This window comes from Pagrus major, chromosome 13 (assembly GCF_040436345.1).
Source record: "Pagrus major chromosome 13, Pma_NU_1.0".
Lineage (NCBI taxonomy): Eukaryota > Metazoa > Chordata > Actinopteri > Spariformes > Sparidae > Pagrus > Pagrus major.
Window position 1 is genome coordinate 2,189,928 of NC_133227.1, and position 27,387 is coordinate 2,217,314.

The following is a 27,387-nucleotide window of genomic DNA, read 5'->3' on the forward strand; positions in this document are numbered from 1 at the left end:
ATTAGTTCATAAATCAGGAGTCATTTTTGAATCCAAACATTTCACTTCCATTCCTAATCCATGACATTAAAGGTCATCCTAATCTGACATAGGCCTATTTCTGTTTTCATTCATTTTATAGAAATGAGGGATGAAGATTGTGGAGCAGGGAAAATGAGATTGAGGATTGAACAGCAGTGATCATCCCTGGCTTGCATTAGTCAGACTGAACATTACTGTTGCATCTGACTGTATAATTAAACTTGTCTACTACATGAATTCAGTGACTTGAAACAAAATAGATGAAACATTTGGAAGTTTCGGGGCAGTTCTGCATGTGACATAGTTAAATGCTTTGAACATGGTTATCATTAGACTGAATTAAGGCTAAGTGACAGACAATTATTTCAAGAGGATAAATAATTCACCAATTTACTCCATGGCGCTGGGTCCAGGATGGGGGACTGAAGCTAGGCACAGCTGAGAGAGCGGCTCCGTCAAACTGTTCCTTCCTTCAAAGGCACTTTCAACTGAAGTGCAATATTTTTATTGAAAATGATTCTAATATTCCTAGCTTATTTTAAATGGATAATGTATGAGACATGGTAATTTGTTATATTAAAATGTAGATATAGATATAGATATTAAAATGTGAAAATATTTTCACATATTTTTGTCCCACCTGCTATGTGAGTCATAGTCCTGGTCAGAGCCCCTGTAAATCACCTCTGTACCTTACCCCTTGTCTTCAAACTGCCATCTCTTAGTCTCAGAGGCAGTGGTCAGTCCCAGTCTGCTGACCAGGCATGTTCACTGGCAGGCCATTGACTGTGCCCCATTGACCGGGAGGTTGCGGTGCGGGCAGACTCTCGTCAACTAATGGGGACAGTTAGCTCTACAGCTAACTGAGCTCCTTCCTCATGGCAGCTAGTCACTACAGTCGTAGATAGCTACAGCAAAGAGTAGCAAGTCCAGTATAGTGAACAAGCGGTTATACCTTCGAATTCTGGCCGTTTCTTACAAATTACACCTTTAAACCATAAACTGTTTAGACTGTGTAAGTGTAATATGTATAGTTTACACATGAATTGTGTTTTAACTTGTGATAATGACAGTATAACTTTTGCATGTGACAGTAAGAAAAAGTTTAAGGATATTTGGAACACTTGTGAAAACACATGCAAAATACAATGTATTAAGTAACTTTCCCTTGTCCTCCACCACATGAGCAGGTCTATCAGTCATCGCAGCAGTAGCTGCCAGGGGTGAAGAGGATCACCCTGGAGAGAGTGGAGCAGGTTAGGGTGGTGACGGTTGAACCAGCTGGGGTGACAGCAGGCTTTAACAGCGCGAACACAGAAGCCTTCCAAAATTTGAATTCATCAAGCAACCTTTACTCAACTCTGAGGATGGCAAGTTTAATCTTACAGATTTACCTAAGATTACCTAAGATTTTACCTCAGGCAATGGTGAAGATGAGAACAGATAACGCCCTACTTACAAAAAGAACCAGGAAGAGTTGAGCTCATTTTCCTGTTTGTTGATACTGAATAACTTCAGAAAAGTTATTCTGCAATCTAAAGAGCTTGCAGAAAGGTGCAGAATAAAAGTATTTCTTTTGTTTAAAACATTATTATGATTGTGAATCACTGAATTAAAAATCCAAAATTATTATTTTGTTCATGACTGTAAGAATTCTGACAAGGTTTGTGAGCCAATAGAATAATGGCGTTGGTATCACCTCGTATCTGTGTTTCATCAGCGATCAAGAGTCTCGGCAGTTGCCAGTCTGTAGGCGAAAAGAAGTAAAAATGTCTGTTTTCTACAGTATGTACCCAGCATACTTTACAGTACAGTATAATAACATTTTCCAGGCGGGATTCAATCTCTGCTCTCCTGACAGAGTACTTTATGTGGCCAACTCAACCACAACGGATTGCTCCAGATGTGGTTTCCGTTGCTATTTCCATCTAAATTTTCAGCAGAACAGATGCTACCTAATGATCAAAGCAATATTATAGAAATATTATAGGCAGCAATGTGTCACTATGATCCTCTCTCTCCTCGCAATTATAAATTTGTCTGCTACCTCAGCACCATGAACAGCGCCATGTATTTATGAAAACACAGCACAGTTAGGATGATATTTCAGAGCCATGATAGGGGCCACAGATTCCAGCTTGCACAAACCTCCGTCACTTAGAGGAGCAATCGTCAGGCTGGCAGACTAGACTAACATGTCAGCTAAACAACCCCTCTCCCCCTGCAGTCTCTCTGCTTCTCGGGGATGGAGAGGGAGGATGGCAAGCTAACAAGGGAGATGCATTTTGGTCATTTTGCTTTGCATTGCATTGCGTAGGCATCTCCCCTCATCCCCCCTCAAATCGTCTACTGATGGTAACTGTATGGAAATATAAAACACAAAGAAGACTTGTTTTCTGGCTGACAAAAAGATGACAAGCATTGTCGTGCTTATGTGATGCGTGTAAGTGGGAAATATGTACAAAAATAGTATAAAATAAATAACTTACTGATAATAGACTACTGATTCAGATTTACTTCCTCAACACAGCTGGACAATGCAAAATGTAAAACAATGACTACTGAGAACTGCATTCATTAGAACATTCGGCACAACTGGCATGACTTAAAAGTACAGCGTTTCAGACATGCATTGTGGGGGAGCCTGACTCGCAGCAAGTCAGAGCAGTTGTATACAGGGGGGGAAAAAAAGGAATCTGCATCTCTCTCACACACTGAGTAATTCTCACGATTAAAGCCTAATTACCAGAGACTGATCTGAATAGGGCTAAATAAAGAATGAAACTGAGAATGATACGTGCTGCTCAAAGTTAATGAGCAACTCACCCATGGGTCATGGACATTGGAAATATTATTTCTGTATGCAAGAGGCAGGCCTCAGATTCCACATGGTCGCATAATGGAGGGGGATTAACGAAGAATACCTCCTGTCATCTGTGGACAGCGTGATGAGCTGAGGGGGGACTGAAGGAGAGGGAGAGTGATAAAGAGAGGAGGGAGAAAGAGACAGAACTAGGCCAATTGTTTTGATGTGCTTAACTCTTTCTGGCTTTGTGTGTGTGTTTGTGAGCGCATCAGTGTGTTTACATAAACATCATTTGGGGGAACATTTGTTTTTGACTGTGGAGCTGAAAACTAATCGTTATTTTCAAGAATGATTGATCCATCCATCGTTTTTTGATAAATCAAGCAATTGTGTACTTGATTAATTATGTTCATCCATTGTTTGCTTGATTGTTCAATGGATAAAAAAACAGACAGTAGTGAGAAGAGTCCATCACAGCTTTGCAGATCCCAAGGTGACATCTTGGAATTGCTTGTTTTGTACACACAAAAGTCTGAAATCCAATAATATTCAATTAATTATCATGTAGAAAGGACAAAAGCGGTAAATCTTTGCATTTGAGAGGCTTGCGGGATTATCAGCAAAATGTACAAAAAGTATCAAAAGTACTCATTGTGCAGAAAAAGTGACCGATTATCATATAAATGAATCCGCCGACCAATTTGTGTGTTCAGCCATCTAGTATCGCCGCCATTGCTGTGGTGGCAACTCAGTGTCTGCTTGTATCTGATATATAGAATATTAGACGTTTGTTACGACAATATCTCGAATAGATAACGAAGAAATAGAGAAAAAAAACTGACAAAATACTGTATAATATGTACTAATCTTACGGTACTAACTAGCCGGCATTGTCAAACGAGAACTGCATTGAATCATTACAGACCTGTAACATTCGTGGAAAAATTTAAATGCATGCATATTATGTATATTTCATATACATATATGTATCAGGTGCCGATATTGATGTCATTCACTTATTGATATTGGACTAATGTCACTGATCCAAGTTTAATAATTTTATGAATTATGACCATGTAATAATGTAAGATTAAACCCATAGCCAAAATGTTGGAGAATGAATGAATTAATCAGTGCTGAAACAGTTCTACAATGATATAAAGCGATTCTCATATTGCTTTTTCCAGAAGTCTAGGAGTTAGACATACAGGTGGAGCTTGCACTGTAATGAAACTAACAGCAGGCCAACTCAACATGTCCTTCGTGTGGAGAGATTTCAGTCTCCAAACACAGAAAAGCAAGACAGCAATTTGTAAAACATATAAAGACAGAACTGGCAGATATACAAGTTCAGGAATCTGAATCTGATTGAACCTGAAGATGAGTGGATCGGTGAATCTCTAATTTCAACTTCTTTATATATAGTTTGATCATTTTGTCCTGTGGTTCCAAAGCTTGGGGTAGCTTGGGCTGCCTCCAAAGGGTCAGAAGATAAATCTGAGGGGTCATGAAATGATTAGTGGAGAAGAATAAAAACATGCTTCACAGATCTGTATTCATCTTTTGGATGTTTTTCTAATTCTTGCTCTTTTGTGAAATGTTAAATTATTTTTCCATCTTAGGGCCTGAAACAGTTATTTAAATGAAACAACCAAGTTTAATGGAGACGCTTACATGGAACTGCTAGACATCCAAAACATGACAAGGTGACCCCAACTCGAAACTGCTTTTTTTTAAGAAGTCACAAGGTAAAAAGTTTGGGAACCCCTGGTCTAATCTTTAAAGAACTTGAAATCTTGGTTTCCAGTCTTTTCAAAATACCATTACATATTCATGGTTAAATAAACAACCATTAATATGTGTTTTTTTAACCATCCTAGAGCATTTTTTATTTAGTGTTCAGTACTCAAACGCTCAGATAATCTGCTTCATCAGGACTGTGTGGGTGTGTTTTGACCAGAATACATAAGCAAACAAGCCAGAAACTGTCATCATAGTTTTTTATATGTTGCTAAATCTGGCATGACATCACCTTTTTCAGACTGAGTCTCACCGAAATATAAACCCCGGAGAAAAGCAATAAAAAACAAACAAGCAATTTTTTTGTGTTTATGTAGGACTCCATCACTCATAGTAAGAAGCTGAATAATAGAATATATTTTAAGGACCTGTAACATTTTGAACTGAAAAGTTAATATTCAAATGTGTGAAGTACAGTGGAGCTTAGTTACTTCCACCAGTGGGATGGATAGAATAAAAAACACAAACCCTCCAGCAAAAAATCCCACATCCTCTAACTCTTATGTATAGCCATCTGTACATCCTATCTCGTAAACATTATTGTTGTTGTTAGGTAACATGGAATTGCACCAAAGCCTATGAACCATAATACCAGGAAAAAAACCCAAACATTTCATCGTAAAGCACTTAATACCCTCGGCTTCCATGTAAATGTATACGCATGCGGGGATTGTGGCTTGATTTTCCTTCTTTTCGCAAAACATCTGCATTTAATCCCCCATTGTGCATCATTCAGATGATGAGAATTCATATATGAACATGTGACAGAATGTTTATACGCTATTTTTTTTCTAACTTTCATTTTAATTTATGCAGATTTTCTTCATCTCCGCATTAGAGTGTTCAATAATGACAGTAGGGTGGAGGTGGCCCGCACAGTAAATCCTGAATGTGATTAGATGTGTTCAAGGACCTTGTTGAAGAGTGTTCTAGGTGTGCACATATTATATTTGAGCAAGACAAAAGACTAACATTGGTATGGTAATAAATCGGAAACTAACTAATGGCAGTAACATACAGTCCTGACATAATGGGTGTTTAGTTGTTAGTCGGGGTGAGTTCTCTCGGGAAGACATGAAAAGTGGTTTTACTCTTAATGAGTCCACTTAGTTTTTGGCATGAAATTTCATTATAATGATGGAAACACTTCTTAACCTTGAGAATGTCTAATGTCCCCCAGAATCTCCACTTAGCTTTCTTTTGGTGTAACTTGGCATGTACTTGTGATTGGACAAGGCAAAAAAAGGAGAACAACCTTTGGCAGTGGCTGTAATGTGACGTCCATTAGGAGATTGATTCGGAACACACAGTAAGACGACGAGTGCGTGGTCGAGGATGGTTGGAGAGCGCACAGAGAAAAAATATATTTTCTGTTTCCCTGTCAATACAAACTGCATTATCTCATTTGTGCTTCCCTGTCCTCCGCCCCCGCCGTGGCCCCATCCCTCCGTGGAGACCAAACATCTGCTGTCACCTGTCAATCAAGCCCTGACAGACAGTGACCTTGCTCGGCATTGTTAGAAACGATTTGAATCGACCTTGCATTTTCAAGTTGCTTCCGCTGCTGGTTTCCCTGACGATTGGCTTGTAAAAGAGGTGCCATGCCAAATAAAATTGGACGGACTGGCTCATTTTTGAGTTCATTTATTGGGTTTGAATCAGAAGTGCCCAGCAAAGACATGTGATAGTGTTTTATATTCAGCTGTGCTACAGGTTCACACTGCACAATAATGATATTTCTGACAGCGAATGAGCTTTTCCACATTATGGCCGTGATTTATTAAGCTAATGTATGCATCGGTGACCTTTTACACTGAAGGTGAACACATTTCCTGCAAGAATCCAGCAATTTATACACAATCATGCCACTAACATCCATATTACATAGAAGAATGCAGTCAGGGCAGATGAAAAAGTGCCTGATGCTGAACATTGTGCTGATCCACAGTCCTTTCTCTCAATTTTGAAATGACTATAGCCAGACTTGATATAACCAGTGAATGTTTCCGTTTCTCCACAGTTGCTCACATGAGTCTGCTCATCAGTAGGGTTATGAAGTTTGGAAACATCAATAAGAGGACATTAAATTAAATAGTGCATGATGGAAGCCTTGAAGATCTATCACCATCTAAAAGTGTCAGATCGTCCACCGCTAGCCGAACATCCTTTGAGAACTTCCTTTTTATAGAAATCAGTGTAAATGTTTGAAAAGACTTGCTCGGAGAATCCCAATACTCCAAGCACACTGTTTGTCTTAAATCCGCTTGTCTTTGTTTTGCAGAATGAAGACGGTAAGCATAAACCTTGGTTTTTTTTTGGTTTTTGTTGCAACTCAACAAGATGAGAAATGCTTGACTGCAGGGCATTGTCATTTACCACAACCTGCTATTCTTTGTAAAAGTATGTCAGCATGATTTGTGTTCTCTACTGATACTTTAGGAAGTCTGTTTTGTCCTGAATTAGGGGGAGAAATCTCTTATGTCTTATGCCCTCGAATGTGTATCTAAAGGGGAAGCAGAGACAAATGAGGGGAGCCGCATGAAAGCCATCCACAATAAATGCGACTGTTTGTTGTTTTTGTATGAGTATTTTGCAGGTGGGGGGAGGTGAGGCCAAGCAAGGGTGATATGAGCTTGTGTGTGTGTGTGTGTGTGTGCATTGGCCGGGTTAGCTGTCTAACTCAATCCGTCCGAGCTCATGTTTCTCTGTCGGGGGTTAGCGTAAGCCAGCAGTCAGATATGCCAGACACTAAATGCCAAAGTGACTTTATGTTTTTTTTTTTTATTTTAAATCTATTTCTTTATTTTTCTGGCCTCCAGTTGTCCATGTAGAGCTGGAAAGGAAAATCACCGTGGAGGTTGCCACTGTATGAGTCAGGTGTCAGGGAGGGAAGGCGAAGAAGACACACAATCATAGAGCAGGGAAGACTCCACTACAAAATATGCTGATGTGTGTGTGGATGTGTGGATGCATGTGACAGGAAGGTAACACATGGTGATGCTATTCCTCCTGAGGACAGAGAGCTGTCACAGTCTGCCCCTTAAGCACTCTCTCTTCGTCCCTCTGGCGGGCAGTCAAGATGATTTTTCAGGGGAGGCATCCCTGTAAAATAACAAAATTGTAGCCTCTGCAAGCAGTGATTTTGTTCAAGTGGCTGTTGCCCCTCTCTCTCCCACATTTTCCCTCCCTTTTTCCCAGTCGAGCTCATTCTCACACATCACAGCCCCTTACCCTCCCTCCCTCCTGTCTCCCTCTCTCTCTCTGTTTTTCCTCTCCCTCTCTCTCATGAATGTCACCTCTACTGATGGTGGCTGCTGGAATTCACGCACACATACTCTCACAACCACTCGCTGACTTTGGATGGGAGGAGGAGGAGGAGGAGGAGGGGGAGGAGGTGGTGGTGGTGGAGGAGGAGGAGGAGGAGGAGGAGGGAGGGGGGGCTCGGTGAGGACTGTGGGAAAGGAGCGTGCCATCGGAGGCAGAGAGGAGGAATCTCTGTCTGTCTGTGTCCATGTCTCTGCTCCGTTCCCGGCTTCATTCCCGCAAAGACCGTCAGCGTCCCGCCTGCTGTTCCACCTCTGGATTTAAGTCGGCTGGATTACCGCACGGACTCTCAGCTCATTATTCCACGCTGCCACGTTTAAATGGGAGGCAAAGTTGGACCTCCGTGGACCGCACAAATGGTGACAGACAGTTTGATTTCTCTGCCGCTTTTAAGAGCTTCCTAGCATTCAAAATGATTTCACTTTTCCTCAGTAAAAGTGTTTTTATATGTAAGATACATTGAGCTCGCTCTCTTTGGCATTGTCTAGCTTAGTTTCTTTTTGCAATATAATCTTCTGAACTTGGCCCTTGAGGCTGTGAAAGATGAGTGGGGAAGAGGGGTAGAGATATGTCTCCATCTTCACCTCTTTAAAAGTCACCCAGTCTAACCTTGGGTCTTTCTGTTGTTGTTGTTTTTTTCTGAAAATGAAAATGTGACTGTGGCACTTTTTTTTTTTTTATGTGCTCCGTTAGTGTCAGATCTCTATTTCTGGTTAGAGTGGAGGCTTTACATTGGACTGCAGGTGAACTTGGATCTCTTCCTGTTCTCCCCTCTCCAAGGGAACCCTCAAACTAAACTCTTCCCTGTTAACCCACTTAGACGCTCCGATCTCCCCTGTGGGGGCTTCTCTGAAGCGTCCGTCCTACTCTAGTTTTTTTTAATTTTATTTATTTTTTTATTTTTTGGGAGGAAAGCAAAAAAAAGCCAAGCCAAGCAAAGGGGTTACTGGGAAGGAAGACACCCCCCTCCCAAAGGTGAGAGGGGGGGAAGATGGCAGCTCTCGCCAGCTCTCTCATCAGACAGAAACGGGCGGTCAAGGACGACCAAGCCAACCGACCGGTAGCCAACAAGCGCAAGCCCTGTCCTAAGAGCAACAAGTCCTTGTGCCAGAAACAGATCCTGGTTCTGATCTCCAAAGTACGACTATGCGGGGGTCGAAAAGGTCGAAACGAGAAGAGACCGGGTGAGTGACTGCTATCACTTTCATCTTCCTCCACTGGCACCTTTTCTCGCTCAGATGTTGGGATATTTGGCTGCAAATGAAAGCTGAGCAAATGTATGTTTTTACTTTTATGAGAATGGAGTGAATAAGTTTTACATTTTCACAATTAATCAAACATAAAAAATAACCTTTATCATAAAATCAGATGATTTTGTTGTCATGCTGTCAAGATTTATAATTGTAATGTCAGTATAGAATAATTTCTCGACTTAAATCAGGTTTAAGTAGTATATTTAGGTTGCCAGAGTGTTTTTTCATTTGATTCAGTTCTCTTTCATTTCCTGTATATCAGTGTTGTATCAAAACACCTTTCCATTAGGGACAATGAATCACCCAGCCTGTTTACCAGAGATTCACAGTGATCAATGTAACATGTGTTGCCATCATAGCTCATAAAAGCTTATAGTTTCACATTTGTGTTTAAGGCAGCCAGCTCTTGCAGCTTCAATTCTTTGTCATACTGACCAGTGGCTGCTGCTGCTCTCAGCTCTGCAGAGTGAAAATAAAACAAGTTGTTGAATAAATGCATAACTCAGCTCAAATGACTTTACATACTCGTGATGGAACTTTTGCACTCCCTGGCATATAATTATGTAGAAACCTGCAGAAACAATACATTGTGAAATTAGCACATACACATAATTGCATACGATTGCACTTGAGAGGACAATCATCAAAATGTAAATTCACAAACCTACCATCGTGCTGACTACTTTGTGTAGGATATAGATTTCTATTTAGGATTTATTAATTGAATCTATGCAGAATCCAGTGAGTGACACACAATTCCATATTGAATTAAACTGAAGTGGTTTGGATGAATCAACTACTTCTTTGAGTAGTGTTGGGTCATTTTTGTGACTGGATGTCATTTTTTAAAATTAAAATAATAACATTTCTGGCATTTTTATCACAAACAAATAAAAAGACACATTCTGCTTGAGTGGCCTATGGTCCAGTGTCACATCAGCCTCATGCATTTAAACATTTCACTGTTCAATCTCAAAGAAACGATGTCTTGACACCCACATGTGCAACACAACCGAATCTGTGTAAAAAATGTTCCTGTGCTGGGTAACTCTGTCAGGTTCTCTGATGTACTTTCTCTTTGAAACGCACAACTTCCAAAACTGAGGCTCTGAATGGAGAATTATGTGATGTGTTGCCAACACCACCTTCTCTCTTAGCAATGTGCAAGAAAATGTGCTACAACACAAATTAGTACACAATCTCCTTGATGTCGTGCTTGTGGGTGAAGTGTGTGTTGTTATATTCTTGTAACACATTCCTATTCATAAATTATACAATGTCTTGCTATGTTCAACATTTAGCGGAAAGTGAGCTTTATTGTTTAATTTTGTAATATGTAAACCTCTGGATGTATTTTCATAATTGCTTTTTTTCTAAATGCACTATTGCATTAATTCGGGAGAGAGAATGATGTAATATCTTCATTTATGTGTGCAGTATTCTTTTCTCCTGACTGGTAGACTCCTGAATTATTTAATTCATGACTTAGAAATGTTTTGCCTTATTCATGCACAATTAGTGAGTGTAGTATGCTTAAGTTAAATTATGCATATTACAGAAATGTCGCTGAACAAACATCCTTCATAAAGAGGCCACATACTTTCATGGCTGATTGGGGAAGAAACAGTGAATTGAGAGTGTTTTCCCCCCCTGGAGCTAAAGACTGCATCTAAGCAGATTGAACGTGAGAATGATGAGCGATGAGCAGAGCTTTGTGCTTGATGAGGACTTTCATTTCATTCTGCACCAGTCTGCTCACATATGTCTGCTGTGCTTCAGACAGCATTGTAATTCAAAAACTTTGAAGTCCACTGCATGGCCAAAAGAATGATGTGCTGTAGATAAGAAACTGTACAGTATTTATTGTAAAACATTTGCAGAAAGCCTCAAATTCAAATCGCATGAAGTTTGTCTGTAGATAAAATATGCCTTGCTCATTCAGAGAGCTTTGTGGTCGTATTAGGTAATGGACTTATAAAGAGTTACTGGCTCAATACATTTAAGCGTTTGTTGTTAAAGAGGAATATCGTCCTGCTGGCAGTGTAGTCAATCATATGCATTTCTGTAGTACCAAAACCTCCAGGGCAAATGTGACATAACAATAATAACGAAGTGTGGTCACAAAGCTTTATTTCTTGGAAAAAGTCAACTGAACTATTATTTTGCATCTGTTCTGTGTAGCCTGGATGATCCCGTCCTTTTATGAAACGGGCTGTAAGTTGTTTACATAACAATACCAGATGTTTTTTCTGATCTTGTTGTGCCAAAAGGGATTCATTGTGTACATAAATGAAAGTGCTCTATGCTCACATGTCATTACAGTTATTACCATTATGGTTTCATGAGAAAATGAATTCTGGTTTGTTCTGATATATTTAGATTTATGAGATATGTTATAGCTATAAGGCTCTGTGTGACGTCGTTCACTTTGGGGTTTGAACACCTGGGTTCCCCTATTTGTGAATGTCTATGTCGTGCTTGTCTGTGCATGTATCTATGTGTACAAGCGTGGAGAAGGAAATAACGTTGTAAAACATTTCCTTGTGGTTCTTAATTAATTGCATTTATAATCGTCTTAAGCTTTACTGCTCTTTTACAAATTAAAGTAAAAAAACAAGAGTCTACAGCCGTGCACGCAGCTCCATTAGGCTGTATGAAATGCCAAATGCTAATGCTAGCATGGCAATGGTAAAATGCTGATGTTTAATTGCTAAAATACATTAATCTCCTATTTAGATCTGGTTACGACATGGCCATTCAACCTTGCTTCCGATTTTGCCCAGTGGCATCTCACGGTATTGCATAAAAAAAACTCCCCTGTGACCCTAAGAGCATTTTCCCCATAGACCACCATTAAAAAAGACATCTTTGTACAACTGTTGACAGGACACCTCGAACTGCAAACACTATCAATTATGTCTTTCTATTTTGAATTTTGATTCATGGAGGGTTTATATTTAAAGCCCTTGAGCCCAGAAAAGCAATTTAATAAGCTTTGACGTCATCACTATGTACAGTATATGAGTTAAGCAGGAACTTACAGGTGGACTGTAAGAATGTTTATCATCTCAGTTTAGCATGTTAGCATACTAACATTTGCTAATTAGCACAAAACATAATATATAGCCTAGGTTGATGAGAATGTTGACTTTGAGCAAGTAGATTTCTGACCCTGAAAAATAAATAACCCTCAACCGTGTACAGGCAAGAAAAGCAATGCCTGCTACACCAAGTGTAAGCCTACTATGAAGTTACCCATTGGTTTGTGGACCACTGTGTTAAGGCCTCGAGTTTGGCAATACAACCCTTCATCATCTTGGTTCTTTGGAGTCAAAAGTGACCACATTTGGACGAGACAGTAGAGCTGGGGAGGATATCCTGATTAGATCTGACTGAGAACCCGAAGAAACGCTGTGGTAGTGACCTGTCAATCACAAGGTAGCCACGTCTGAAAGCATACCCTGCTTTATCGTCTAATTTACTCTAAAAGGGACGTTTATTTGCAAAATGAACATCAAGATGTATTGAAGAAGACTCAGAACTTCACTTCACCTGTAACTAGAAGCCTTTCACTTTTCAGACCAGGAATCTCTGTTAATATTTTATATAGTCAATGTTTTAAACACAGGTAAGGAGTGTTACTGTTTTTTTTTAATTGAGAGAAAAGAAAGAAAAATCAGTTAGGACTTTATTAATTTAAATACATATGTATATATATATATATATATATATATATATATATATATATATATATATATATATATATATATATATATATGTGTGTGTATATATTTAAATTAATAAAGTCCTCCAGGTCTGCTAAAGGCTTAGAGATGAGAGATTAAGTCTCCACATTTATAATAAGTAACAGGTTAATATCTTGTTACCAGGAAATGCATTTCTACAATTTCCCCACACAGCACCGCCATCACAGGATTCTGTAGATTCTCCAACAGCTCTGGTTTTTTTGAAGAGGAGAGTTTTTGTCAGCTGTCATATTAGCATCACACCAGCACACATAAGCTATATTTACTACTGCTATAAAGCAACGGGCTACTGGAATGATAGCGATGGACATAAACCCTGCTGCTTATACATGCGGTTGGTACAAAGCTCACACTGGATGAGATCCATGACTAACCACAGAATCTGCCTGATTTTACCTGCCTCTCCCCTCCTCATTTCATGTCCTGTGCATTCCCCTGCTATATAAGAGACCCCTTCAAGTGCTGGTCTGCCCAAAGAAAAAACTCTCCCACTGTCGGTGATCTCCACTGCTGCCCTCTTTCCAGATCAATTCAGCTCATTAATGTATAGCCATTAATCAATAATCACCCTCTTCGTTTGTTCAAGGTGGAATCTGACTTGAAAAGGCCGGGATATCGAGCTGCTTGCCCATGTGTGTCACCTTTAGTACCTTTCTCTAAGTTAGATCAAATGTGCACGTGTGTGAAGGGAATACCAAATAAAATTTAAAAAACACACAGTAGTCATTTAAATCCAAAATTAGCCTGGCGTATGTTCCAAAGAAAAAACAATTTAACTTGTGGAAGATGACAAATGTCTCTCGACCTGCAGCAATAACACCATAAAAATACAAATATGCATTAAAAATAGCACCGCCATTAGCTGAGTCATTAGAAACTAATGCATGCAAATAGAATGCAGACTTAGACATCTTGTAGCATTGAGTGGGCTGTTTGGCATGGAGGCGCACTGTAGTATGTTGTAGGAGTAAGCATCCGAGGGGGGCCACCCGACAGTAGGAGCACAAATGTAGGCCCCGGCTGGCGAGCAGCAGACCAGGTTACAAGGAGAGATCCAGCAGAGGATAGCATTAAGCTGACCCCAAGAGATCAGGGCCGCAAACTCGCTTACTCAACAACACCTGATCAGACAATGCAGTGTTAGGTAGCTTCTCATCAGAACTTTACTGACTGTGACAGGGGTCAGAGAGAGAGACAAAGAGAAAGAGGGGAAGGGAGGGAGAGTCTGCGCAGGTAAACAGGGAGTTTAAAGAGAAATGTAAAGATATTACTGGTGTCAGAGGAAAAATGTAGCACGGATAGCATTTATGGGGGTGAACACACATAAAGAAGTAATCAGAAATACAGGAAGAGAAGTGGGGAGAGACAGCAGTGGAGATTAAAGGGGAGGTGGGTGGGACTGGCAAGTGCTGTGAATCAGTCTGTCATAGAGACGGCATGAGGAGAAGAACATGAGATGGGAAGCCATGGGGCTGGATATTAACTGCCACAGCTTCCTCCCAACATGAAGTTCTTCTCTTGTTTAACAATCTGTCTAGAAAGTAGGTTGTTTTTAATTGAGAGCTGAGCATTTTGCTTCTGTTTAATGAATGTTGCAGGTGTTTTAGTTAAAGTCGGGTGTGTGGGTCACGTCGATGACAGTGCGTGCTGCTTGAAAATAGAAGCCTGTCACCTGGAAATAATGTTTATATGCACCTTATTTACTAAGCCATATGAGGGTTTTGTGTGCTTTGTGTGGTTAGGTTAAAGGGCCTGAAAACATGTTTTCACATCCAGCCTCTTATTGTGAGCAATGGGCTCCTTTAGGAACACACAATTTTCTGCCAAAGTTTGAACAGTTTTGGTTATTACTTATTAGTTTTCTTTTTTGCTTTTTTTTGTTTCAGTACTACTGACTCATTTGGAGTGGGCGGGGCTTAGTTGGAAGAAGGTGATGTCACATACTTCCATGCACCAATCACAATTCAAAAACATTTTTATTAGATCTAATTACAGTCAGCGGGTTGCTAATGTTGCCAGATCTGATCAAACTATCTTCCCCCAGTCTCAGTGAAGCAGATAAGCTGAGCTTTTAAATATTTAATATTAATTAAAAGATATTTCCAAGCATGTATTATTTCTAAGAGTGCTCCGATTGATTGGGCACCGATCGTTATCGGACGATATACGCTGTAAAAAGTTTAATCATTGGTCTCAATAGAACCTGATCAAAAGAGCCAATCGATAAAGACAAGAGCCAGTTTCTCTATGCGCTGGTTAAATGTCACGGCCACACACACCACAGCATTCTGCTGCTCACTGGCCGCTAACAGCTAACTAACTTAGCTAACTGCTTGCAGCGGAGGCACACAGCAGGGCGGAGAGTTTCTGTTCAGAGGAACATGAAGTGTTAAACAGAGAACTGCAGTTTAATGTGACAACATTATATTATAATTATATTAAATATAATTATTTATTTCTTCAACATTTTAATGCCACTAACAACTTTAGATGACACTGAGGAGCAGAAGCACTGACGTTTAGGTCAGGGAGAGATTCTGGTTTTGATTAAATTTTCAAAAAGTAGACATCATATCTTGTGCTTCTATTCACTGCTGACTTTTTCAGCGAAGACCACAATCTTTCCTTAACCTCCAACAAGTGCCGTGAGTGCCAAAGCATAACCATAAAAAATGTTGTAAATACATACCGTATAAGAATTTTGCAATTTGGTTCATACGTTTATTAGAAACATTTCTTCTTCATGTTAAGTCGCACCGCTATCAGGTTTCATGCTTAAGATTGTTGTGGCCAAAACAGTTCAACAGTGTTGTATGACCAAGAGAAAGGTGTCCTGTTGTGGCAAATCCAAATTAAACTGCAAATAAAGACAAGTACAACTGTGCTGTGGTGACCTCGGAAAACAGCAATAATCAAGGTTATGGTGGTATTAGGTAAAACTACTAAACCAGCACATCTCTCTTCTGAATATCCTTGCTGTTATTTGTAGGAGACAAGTTTTGGAATAAATGATATAAGCAATTTACGTTCAAACCTCTGGAATAATAAAGTACAACTTACTTTAACTGTGTTGAGCAGGCAGTGAATTTCTCACAGTAAGGTATTGAAAAATGATCTATTTGGTATCAGTATTATCAGAAACTAGGTTAACGTAACAGCACTCATCTTTAAAATGATCAAACTACATCCAGCCCTAATCAAAAGTTGAGAAACTTCCAACGGCAACAGCTTCCTGTTTGTCTGCATCGAGATAAGACAAACAAAAGATTAGTGGTTGATTGCTTTTGAGGTCATGCGATTTCTGGGGATTTTCAGCTTTGAACAACCCTTGTTTCATCAGAGGGATCTTAAATATCGGGTACCAATTGGTATCAAACGACGAGGATGGGGATGCAGATGCGAGTAAGTAGGTGATCTAGTTTCTCGCTTCGACTTTGCCCAAGATGTCCACATCAGATTAAGCCACATTGAAACAAGAAAGTTTTGCGCTCCAATCTTATTGTCTTGTATAAAGTAAAAACCCATTGGAGATTAAGGGATGTATTTATTTTAATTTTGAAGGTTTATCTAACTTTATGTCTCTGGGTTTCCGGCACTCTTTAGACACTCTGCAAATAACGTCAATGGACATGAGGGGATCAGGGGGGATCAGGGACTCTTTTTTTCTATGAGTATTACTGCAGTTGGAGTTTAGAGTTGGCTTGTGAAAAGATGTTGAGCTGTGGAGAGGCTGTTGACAAAGGCCTTAAGTCTTATTCAAAGTGAGGGCGGCGGAGGGATGTGTGTACAAAGAACACCCTTTTGTTTGCCATCGTCCTGAAGATACCACCTCAACCTCCCACACATACCTGCTAAATTAAATCTGTGGGTGCTTTGATTAAAGCTGACTAGGACAGATTGAATTTTCCTCTAACAAGGGAAAGACAGTGAGGATGGAGGACACCTATCGAGGTAATGATGAGAAGACAAGGAGAAGGAGGGGGAGAGAGAATGTGAAGAGGAAGAGGGGCCTGAATGAGAGGCGTACTGCAGGAGAACTAGGAAGTACTCTGATAAGATATGTCTGTGTGTACACATGTACAGACTGTATGCATTAAGAAGTCAATAAAATTAAATTGTTTCATTTTACAACATGTCAAACGCAACATGTCACATGGCAGGGCTTAAATCAGAGGATTACATTTCAATACAGTCTTGTAAAAACCCGTAAGGTTTATAGGTTCTAGGTTTTGTGTCATTAAAAAGGTAACACCGGACACTGGGACATAGTTATTGTTTGGTTGGTGGTCAGCAGTATACCTTTTTTAAAGGTATACCTTGAAATGAAAGTTGATTCGTATTGTACCATTTACATTTGCTTATTTAAGGTATTGAAATCGACTGCATTAGTGTTATTAAAAATATAGGCACCGATGAGCCGCAACATAAAAGCCACTGAAAGCTGAAGTTGATAATCTCATCGCAATGCAATGTTCTCTTGGGAAACCTTGGGTCGTGGCATTCATGGGGATACCACTTGACCCAAAATACCGATGTAGACCACGTAAACAACCTCTAACAGGCAGCAGCACTCCCCAATGGCAGTTTCATTAACTAAAAAAACGTGATGACCTTAAGATGTTAGTTCTGTTTCATTAATAGTCGAGCCCTATCCGCAGTAGGAGGACGACATTATGGAGCAAAGATCGTAATAAGACGAGACAAACTCTCCAGTGCCAGGTACTCCAAACTGATTCACAACTGAATCAGAACTGAAGTGAAGGTGACTTATCTGATGGAGGACAGATACGGCATCAAAAAAAATGTAATCGTAAATTTGGAGAATCATGACACCCCTAATTCTGACATTATTTTGAAAATACAAATGTTATGAACACCTTCATAATGTGCCTTTTTTGACTCTATGTTGTTAATGTTCAATAAAGTTCATTAAAACAAAATAATACAAATGTTACCCAAATGTAAGTGGGAAATGTAATGAAACTATTAATGTATTCCCAAACCATATGCACACAATCTACAGTTTACACACATATATGCATAGCAAGGCAGCAAAACATACACAAAGGATATACTGATTTAGAAAATCGCCTGCATATAAAAACTTCCCTACAGTGCTTATCCAAACATCTAGTTTGTGCTTTGCTCACTGCCGTGCACGTTTGCGTACTCTACATTCATTTCTTCAAGCACAGTACTTCTTTCTATGCAGAGTATCATAACTGTGTCAGCTGAACTTATTCTCAAACACTGAAATCTACAATGGGTTCGCTCCTCCCATGCCAAGCTACTCCAAAGCGTCTATACTCATGGTTTTCCTCTACTGTGTGTGAAAAGCGTAGAATTTAAAGACACGCAAGTGTTTCAAGCACGCAAATTGATGCAAGTTCAAATTCAGAATCCCTCGTCGTCCGTCACCATGCTGTTTAGCTCGGTTGTTTGTTTACTTTTGTGATCATCACACGATCTGACAGAGGTCTGGACCCCTGTGGGAGTGCAGAGGAATGTTTGTGTTTGTTCTGCATATATTAAAGTGCCTATTTGTGTCCTTGCTGGAGGGTCCCTGGGAAAAAGGAAAGGTGAGGTGTGTTAGGGAGCTGTTAGGCTCGGTGGTCTTGCTCTCAGTGTTTTTCTATGTAGCTCATGTAAAAGCAGAGTCGAGTAATTGGAAAGAAAGGGGTTGGAGATGTGGCAATTAGGGTTGCACGCCATGGTCAAAAGAATTTCATTTTCACTGAAAAAAGCTATTAAAATCATGACGACGTGACATTTGCTGGGGTCTGTACAAAAAATGCATGTTTTCTTACATCTGGAGAGCAAGATTTGTAGTCCAGGACATCTCATCAAAATGCTGTTTTGACACATTTTACCTTTATCAAACAAAATTGCAGCTTCTTGCTATTTGGATATTGCAATTTTGATTATATTTTGATTAACTGTACAGCCCTAATCACAATCTATTGAATGGCTACCACAATCAAGATCTAATCTAAATTGAGATCTTTTTTTCTCAAATTTGAATTTCCCCGTAGTCTTCAGAAAGACTCAGCCTGCCGACAATTCATTAGCGTGTGAACAAACCTGAAAGTTAGCATTGCCCTGGTTCCCTTGACAATAAGCCATAAGATTTTTCAATTGGATTATTTCATTAAAAATAAGCTCCGTGGTGAACACAAGTTTATGATACTTACACGTTTTGTTCAGCCAGCTAATCTTACCCAATGAACACCACTTTGATGATTTTTGAACCGTGAAGAAGAAGTAAAGAGCTAATATTATTCTATAAACAATCTACATCGCAGTCGCACCACTTCAACTTCATCACCACTAAGCACCTTACCGCACTATACTATACTATACACACTATAAAACGTTCAGTCTGAGTCTCCATGTTTGCCGTTTAATTAAATTATTAATATCCCTGACAACTCTGTAGTCTCAATTAGCCACTTGTTAGCAACTTCCTTTTAAACACACATAAATGCTTTATAATTCACACATGGAATATTAACTGACGTATTATAAGTCGAACAAAACATGAAAATCTTTTAAGCTTGTGTTAAACCACAGACCTTATTTCATGCATTTAACCATAAACCCATTCAAATAAACCAAAGGAACTGGAGGTGCAAACGTGCTAACTTATTTCAGGGTTTTAGGACTCATTCCTGTGGCACGTTTGTCCAGATGTGTGTAGCTGGAAACAAATGTAAGAGGAAGTTTTGCCTGAAAAGTAGATTGTAGACGCCATCAAGATCAATCATGATCTAAAAATCATCACGCTGCCCACGCCTATTGAAGATTTCAACATTTGTGTGCTACAATGCTATTAATGAAGCTGTGAGGCCGCAGGATGCCGCCGCACCACATCAGACTAAATCTCCTGTGCTGAACATGTTGTTAACTGTCACTGATATGTTCCCGTCATAATGCTAATGAAGCACATATGTGGATATTGAATGTGTGTCAGGGTTGCAGTGCGAGTCCTATTTGCTTCTGCTCATGTTTGACATGCTCGTGTCAGCACCATTAATAAGCAGCAATAACTCTATCGCACTCATGTGAACTGCTGCCATTGTCACGTGGAATGATTTATGAAGCCTTGAATTTTAAATTAAGAGGCCATTGTTGGAGTTGCAGGTGATGTGATACACCTCATTCATTCCTATTCCATCTTTAACCTCGCCCCCGTCCTGCTATCCCTCTTCTCCTTCCTCCACAACATCCTTTTTCAACCTGTCTTCCCCTATCTCCTCTCCCTACCTCTCACGCTTGTCACACTCTGTATCTTTGTATTGCTCTATCGCTCCATCACTGCCCTTTTCTCCTGCTCTTGCTATCCTTACCTCTATTATTTCTGAACAAATGTAGAGCATTCCTCAGCATTGCCTCCATGCTGTTAACCAGTTTCCATGACTTGATTCCTCCCTTGCTCCTCTCCTTCTCTCCCCCTCTATATCTTCCCAGAAGGTTGATAATTACTAGCAGCACTGTAGAGCTCATGGCCCAGTTTAGAAAAGGAAAAAAAAGGAGGAACCATGTTCTCCTTTTATTAGAAGCGGAATCAAACGCTACACAAGAGACAGACTCCCTCTTTCTTGCATATATGCAGTACACATGCACATAAGTGCACGCATGCATGCAAACGCACGTGTACTGTATGCATGCATGCATTACAGGAAGAGTGAGCAGGAGAGATATGTAGAGTGCAGGTGAAAGTGAAAGAGAGCATGATGAGAAGGGAGGGGAGAGTCAGGGAGTCCTGAAAATATAAGCCAAGGAAAACCCCTGTTGTTTGGTTCAGTCAGAGCAGTACCAGAAGAAGAAATGCCCTTGGCTGCTCAGTCAAGCAGGCCCCCAGTAATTACCTCCAACCTTATCAAGAGGAGCTCGGCTGGAGGGAGATCAGCAGGCTACATACTGAGCTCAAATCAAGCCAGATAAATACATTAGTGTAATGATAACCAACACCGAGCCATACACTACACTGATTAGAGATAAACCTCAACCACTGCTTATTTTTCAGAGCAATTACATTGCAGCGAAGGATTTAAGTGTCCTTGATGGCAGCCATGATGCATGAAGTGATTACCTTGGGTTCTTATGTGCATTGACCTCATTTATACAGACACACACATAATTGCGGTGTGAATGGCTGCACTATAACATGAGGCTCCAGTCTCCCCCAGGTGATTTTCAAAATCATTATCAGTGCTGTATGTAAATTGATGAGGGGCATCCCGGTGTAAACCGTGCAGAGGTTACCGCTTGGATTAGGGGCAAACCCAACTGCTTCGGAGGCTATAATCTCTGCTGCGTTTACAAAACTTGTGCTAAATCATCTGTTTACCTTTGTCTGAAAATTGCAACCTAAATATTTCACGGCAACAGAACAGAACCAGAAGAAACTGTCTCCGGACACCCATCAAACTTATACATCAACCATGTGACCTATGGTAGAAAAAGTCAATTTTAGAAAACCTATAACATTTATTTTTCAACATTCACACACTTAGTCCAGCGGTAGTAAAGCCTTCTTTGTAGAAGTTGGCATATTGGACCTCCAGAAAGTGGTCCACAGCACCGACATCATCATCATTATTGTCCACCTCATCTTGGGAGGAGGTAGTAGTCTGAGGGCGCTAAATAAGGTTAATATGGCAGGTGTTTGACAGGTTCTGCAAAATCCACATTCCTGGATGGTAGCCATCGCCACTGTGGACTTGTGCTTGCGCTGTCCTTGTGGAAGAGCACTCCCTCTTCCAGCCTCCTACATCGAATCTTCCTGATTTTCTTTCTTCTCTCTTTCTTTCTTTTCTAATTTCTTCGAATTAGGTTTTTGTAATAGCGTGACGCTTTTCCAGGTTGTCCACCAGCAGCTTTGCGTCCCAGAAAACGTAGGCCATCACCTTGCCTGCGGACCTCACAAATTTGGCTTTCTTGGGAGCTGGAGGCTATTTGTGTTTCCATCATTCTGATTGTTCTACCCTCTCTGGTTGGAAGTGGTGGACCAAAGTCCCACCCATGCTTCCGAATTGCTAGAAGAAATCTCTCGGGATCTGCCTCAAAAAATGGCAAGACTGTCCGAATCTGCTTCAGGACAAAGGAGTTTGAGGTCCGAGCAAGCTGACATTTGGAGTTCATTGTGGTTAACTGCATGGACATGTTCCTGGGAGATACCCTGCGCTGTGCCAATCTACCATTATGTTATTTGTTGATCTGTCAAGATCACGCTTATATCATGTCAGTGGCCTCCACTGTCAATGTCAATTTTCTCAGACAGTGCTGACTTGCAATTTTCAATTACTCCAGACCGAAATACCACAAAAGTTATTAACCTCAAACTTTCTGCATAATCACTCAAAGAGTTGAAATGCACATGCACGAAAATAGAGCTGTATTACTCCTCTCATTCTACTTTAGGCCATGAACTCATCGATTACCCCTCGTAACTTCGCTTTTCTTCGACTTCTTATTACCTAGACTGTTTCATAGAATTAGATGACCAGTTACACATACAATTCCTGCAATAAAAAGTGATAGTGCAAGCATTTTTTAGCATTAGCGAAGGAAAATTTGACTTACAGTGTATATACTGTATCTGTTAAAAAGCCACATTCCTTAAAGCACTCTCTCTACACACTTGCTTTTCCGCTTGTCAACTGCAAGTCATGTTTCCATTCACGTGTGGGGAGGTCACTTGGAAATGGGCCTGCTGATGAGTCAACATGTTGTCGGGTGCGCTGACAACCCCTGTGCGCTGATGTACATAAACAGACAGGGAGCCCTCTCTGACCCACACTCCACTGACCTGGATCAGCGAATGTTTCCTGTCACTCAATCCCACACGTGTCCCAGGAGTGATGAATGCAGTTGCACACCCCTCTCTGCGGGAAATACCCAGGACAGTCAAGGCTGCAGGTTTGTGTTTCTGGCATGGTTAGTGAAACTTCTGCAAGGCAGCTGTGGGTGTGCTCACCCTGAAAGATAATGTGCAGTCCCTGCTGCTCTTTTAACAACAGAGCCCAGATGCACCTCACAGTAGATGTCTCACACCTGATAGGATACATATTGTAGGATTAATCATGATTATCAGTCCCAATTGGCTCAAGAGAGGAGATTTTTTCTTGTAGATAGGAAACCTGTGAAAAATGTAATACTTTGCCCACTTAGGAAATTTAGTATGAGTTGAGAATTTAAGCCTGCTCATTTGAGTTAAAGTTAAAATCCCATCCTCCACCCTGAGAACAAGTTCAATTTTCCACCACACTTTCAATGTCAGCCTACTCCGATTTGGTCACGAGTCCTTGGATATTTTCTCCTTTTTTACTTTAATGGGGAAAAATATCTGTCTTGAACCGGAGCTTCATTTTCAAATTGAAAAGCGAGCTTTATTCTCACATTGTCACACGAAAGTCAAATCGCCAGGGCTCTTCTGAACAGTCAAGTAAATATACTCAGGTAATTTCCATCACTGCATTAAAAGATGCTTCACTTCAAACATTAGAATTTTTCAGGTTATGGTCTTATAAAACAATGCTTTTGGCTCCCTGCCATATAAAATATGCTCTTACTGTTTGAATACACGTATGCCCTAACATACCCAAATCACTAAACATGACCTTTGAGTCAGTAGCTTTCCGAGTTATCATCTTCTCTGTTTACCCCTGTGGAGCAGTAGGGACTACATGTGCACACTACGCATCCTCGTGAAACAAACACAGGCTTTTTGCTCATGTAAACAACTCTGTGTGCTTTGCTAATCCAACCAGAGGTAGACTGCTGTCAGAGTGTGTCACGATCTGTCAGTGTACTTCTCCAGGGCTTATGAAGGGGAAAGAAAGTTGGCTTGGTAGTGTGTGCTCACTCTTATGTGGCGTCCACACAAACCATTAAGTTTAAAAGGGCCTCATGTGGTCTGTGCATCTGGAGGGAGCATTGTGAAGAAAAAATAAGCCTGATGATGTCATCAGAGTCGTCAAAAATATTGATTTTCATACCTATCAATTCTGCAGTCTATAGTATATCATTCACCAGTACCAGCGTTTTTTTTTCAACAGCGAGTTGACACACACCGCTGTGGTGCCCACATGGCCACTCCTCCTCTCACACACTAGACGTGGTATTATCATCCATCCTGAGTGATCTGATCACAAGGAGACAGCTCTAAGTACGTGTGTGAATGCCCCCGAGATGCATTGTAAACACTTTTGAGATATGATCACGAAGACCACAATCAGAGGTGGTCTGGGCCACATATGACCACATTCTTTTAGCAGTGTGTCCCGAGTTGTGTTCACATGTCTTTACCTTAGTTCACCATTTACACTAAATTTATGAAAAAAGACACCATTTTATTGATGGCAAATGTGACATTTTTACAAATACAGTAAATAGTAACCAGTGTAGGCTACTCCTTTGTCACCCGCGGAGAAAAATCATGCAATTTTGTGAGTTGTTGATTTAAAAAATATTTTTATAAACTTTGTGAAACACTATTTGGCCATTCTTGTAAATTATGTAATGTTATACACTGAGTTTTTTGTCTTTGTGTAAAAAACATCGTGTCCATATGTCCCAGTGATCAATGTGTTTACTTGCATATAGAACAGATAAGTGAGATCCGATCACAAGTGGTTACTCGAGACGCAAGTCGAGATTCATGTCAAAACCCAGGTGTAAACTGACAAATTGCTCAAATCTCATTCACTCCCTTTTGTTACGGTGTTATAGAATATTAAAGATGGCAATGCAAAGCCTCCATGGTCGGTTTTGTTGACAAAGAAACAGCAGGAGTTCTGTTTGGAAATACTTTGAATTTGAGGAAAATAAGGACACAAGCATGCCCATATGAAGCATTGCTACCGATCAGTGCACACAAAAGGTACTAAAACAACAAATTAAGCAACACACCTTTAGGAACGTATGGCTGACCACTTTAAAGAATTTTGCGAGGTTGGTGACAGCGCCGATTTCGCCATCACTGAAGCATCAGACAAGATGGCCTCGTAAACTGTTGTTGATAAGTATGTTGTCCTCTTGTTGGCCCAACAGCCATCTGTAATTCTCAAATCTGAGCTAATCCCCCTCAGAGCTATCAAGCCTGAGGAATCTCAGACAGCAGAGTCTTAGCTGACAGGAAAATACTTTGACTTAGATGCTGCTATGTATGTATACACAGTATGCAAGCCTTCTTATATTTATCTTCAAAAAAAAAAAAAAAATCTAACATTTTATGCCCTCCCCATGATATCAGACATGGTACTAAATATTGATATTTTTCAAGGCATTATATCAAAGTGAGAAATTCCAGTACTGTGACAACACCACATTATCTGATGTTATCTGATGACATCATTTTGCAGACTGAAGTTGTGGGAATGTAGCAGGGAAGGTCGAATGAAAGTCGCCGTCTGGTTGCATTATAGGAAATTAGGGATCCAGTGCTTTTGGAGTCTGAGCCAATACTAAGGACAAACGTCTGTTTTTTTAAACATTCACACCATTTCATAAAACTGTCCCTTGCAATTTGCTTGATTAAGGTGCAAAACAAAATCTCGCATGTACCCCTTTGTTTTAACTCGTGCAGCAGATTTGAAGGTAAAAAAAGTACGATATAGGAAGACATCCAGTATAAAATATTCTACATATAAATGGAAGGCAGTGTTAAAAGATTTTACATTAATTACTGTCAAAATGCTATAAAGCCTGTAAAATCGGTGAAGGACGAGCGAATATCAAGGTACACACAGATCCTCAGCACAGGGCGTTCTGTGTGATGTACTGCCTTTTACTTATTTTGATGAAAGGTTACTCAGGCAACAATGTGACATGTTTGTTGAAACTTTGATGCATGCACTCCTAATATCCACACACTGCAACATTAACAACAATAGCAGAAAGTGTGTGTGTGCGTGTGTGTGTGTGTGTACGCGTTATGCAGATACAGATGCTGTCAAGACTGTGAGAGGGGAGCAGTTGGCAGAATAAGCATGGGGATGTAGTGCATCTCTGCTATTTGATTACACTGAGTCGAGTCAGTGTTATGATTATGCACAGTTTTGTTCATTTGCATGTTGTTAAAAGCCTCGTAGCACTGAACTATTAGAGCCCCAAAAAAGCTTCAGAACTTCACAGCAGATAAACACATACATAAAAAAAAATGCAAAAATCATTTTAAAGTGTAATTCATTCATCATTTTGAGTTGATAAATTACATAAGTCACTTTATCACTACACAGCATATTGATCTTGGACGCATTTCATAGCGTTCATTGCAACAGAAGCTATTATGCCTGGGCGCCTGCGAGAGCGATGGTCAGCGGTCTCATTCTTCTTAAAATTTGGTCCACAAGGATGAACTGTCATTTTTGGTCATAACACAGTAATTCATTCACCAATTATGAAAAATGTGAGGCTTTTTTGCAGCAACATCCATATCGGAAACGTTGTCGACTGCTAAAACTTTGTCTTCTATCAGAATCAGCTTTTTTGGCCAAACGTGTAAACACATACAAGCATTTGACTCTTTTTTATTTTCCCTCAATGAAATTACACCATAATAAACATACAGCAAAAGTCCTGTACAAGCTCATTGTTTTTTACTGATATCGAGCGTCACGATTGCTGTTGCACCACGCTCTTTATCAGTCCTACGTACACCATTAAAATTAGTCTCTAAGTGAGGACAGTATGTTTCTCACTGGAAATTATTCACTGGAAGCAACTTTTTAGTACAGTGATAACCATTCTGGCATAAAATCATGATCCTGTAGACCTTGCTCAATAAACCAAAATCAAGAACGATTTGACATTATTAAATCAGTCACTCAGTTGAAGGTTAAAGAAGTCATCATCAACCTTCTTCAGCCAATTTGGAATATATTCAAGTCAAGAACATTCTGATTGACATGTAACAACTTTATAATTTAGTCTCAGGGGCAAAACATGAGTGCACTTGCTTTATGCCCACATTACCATAAAAATAAAGGCACACTGACTTCTAGAGCACGACAGTCTAAAAAATATGACATTGGGCCTAAAATGGCACAAAGTTGCAATATGGTAATAAGGTGGCAAGAGTCCACCAGAGCTGTTTTTGTTTCATTATCTCTGAATCTCAGTTCTGTGAATACAACTGTTTCTTGCTGGGAGCATCCCTTCATTACAGTGGAAAGGAATATACTGTGCGCTGCGATGGGGATTCTGAAGTTAGAGCCAGCCCCTCTAAGTGAAACATTAGTTTTAGTGCCCCTGACACCAAGCATGGGAGTTCTGATTGCAGCCATATTGCACGAGCTGTCTATTGAATTCCTGCCTAAATGTGCTCTTTTCCTGAGCACATACAGCCGTCACTCTTAATGAAATGACAGTGTCATCTCATTCGCTCTGTTCCCTTACTGTCCCTCTGCTCACT

The 27,387-nt window shown here is 40.1% G+C and overlaps 1 protein-coding gene across 2 annotated transcripts in view; it reads left to right on the forward strand.

Annotated features, from left to right (window-relative positions):
- The first annotated feature begins 8,942 nt into the window (after positions 1-8,942).
- The window catches only part of fgf11b (fibroblast growth factor 11b), a 33,014-nt gene continuing 14,569 nt past the window's right edge, over positions 8,943-27,387 (forward strand). The window contains exons 1-3 of one of the 2 annotated variants that reach the window (XM_073479605.1): positions 8,943-9,139; positions 20,822-20,831; positions 27,052-27,065. In XM_073479605.1, coding sequence (XP_073335706.1) covers positions 8,943-9,139; positions 20,822-20,831; positions 27,052-27,065 — 221 coding nt within the window. The remainder of the gene's footprint in view (positions 9,140-20,821; positions 20,832-27,051; positions 27,066-27,387) is intronic. The other variant, XM_073479604.1, reaches the window with a different exon arrangement.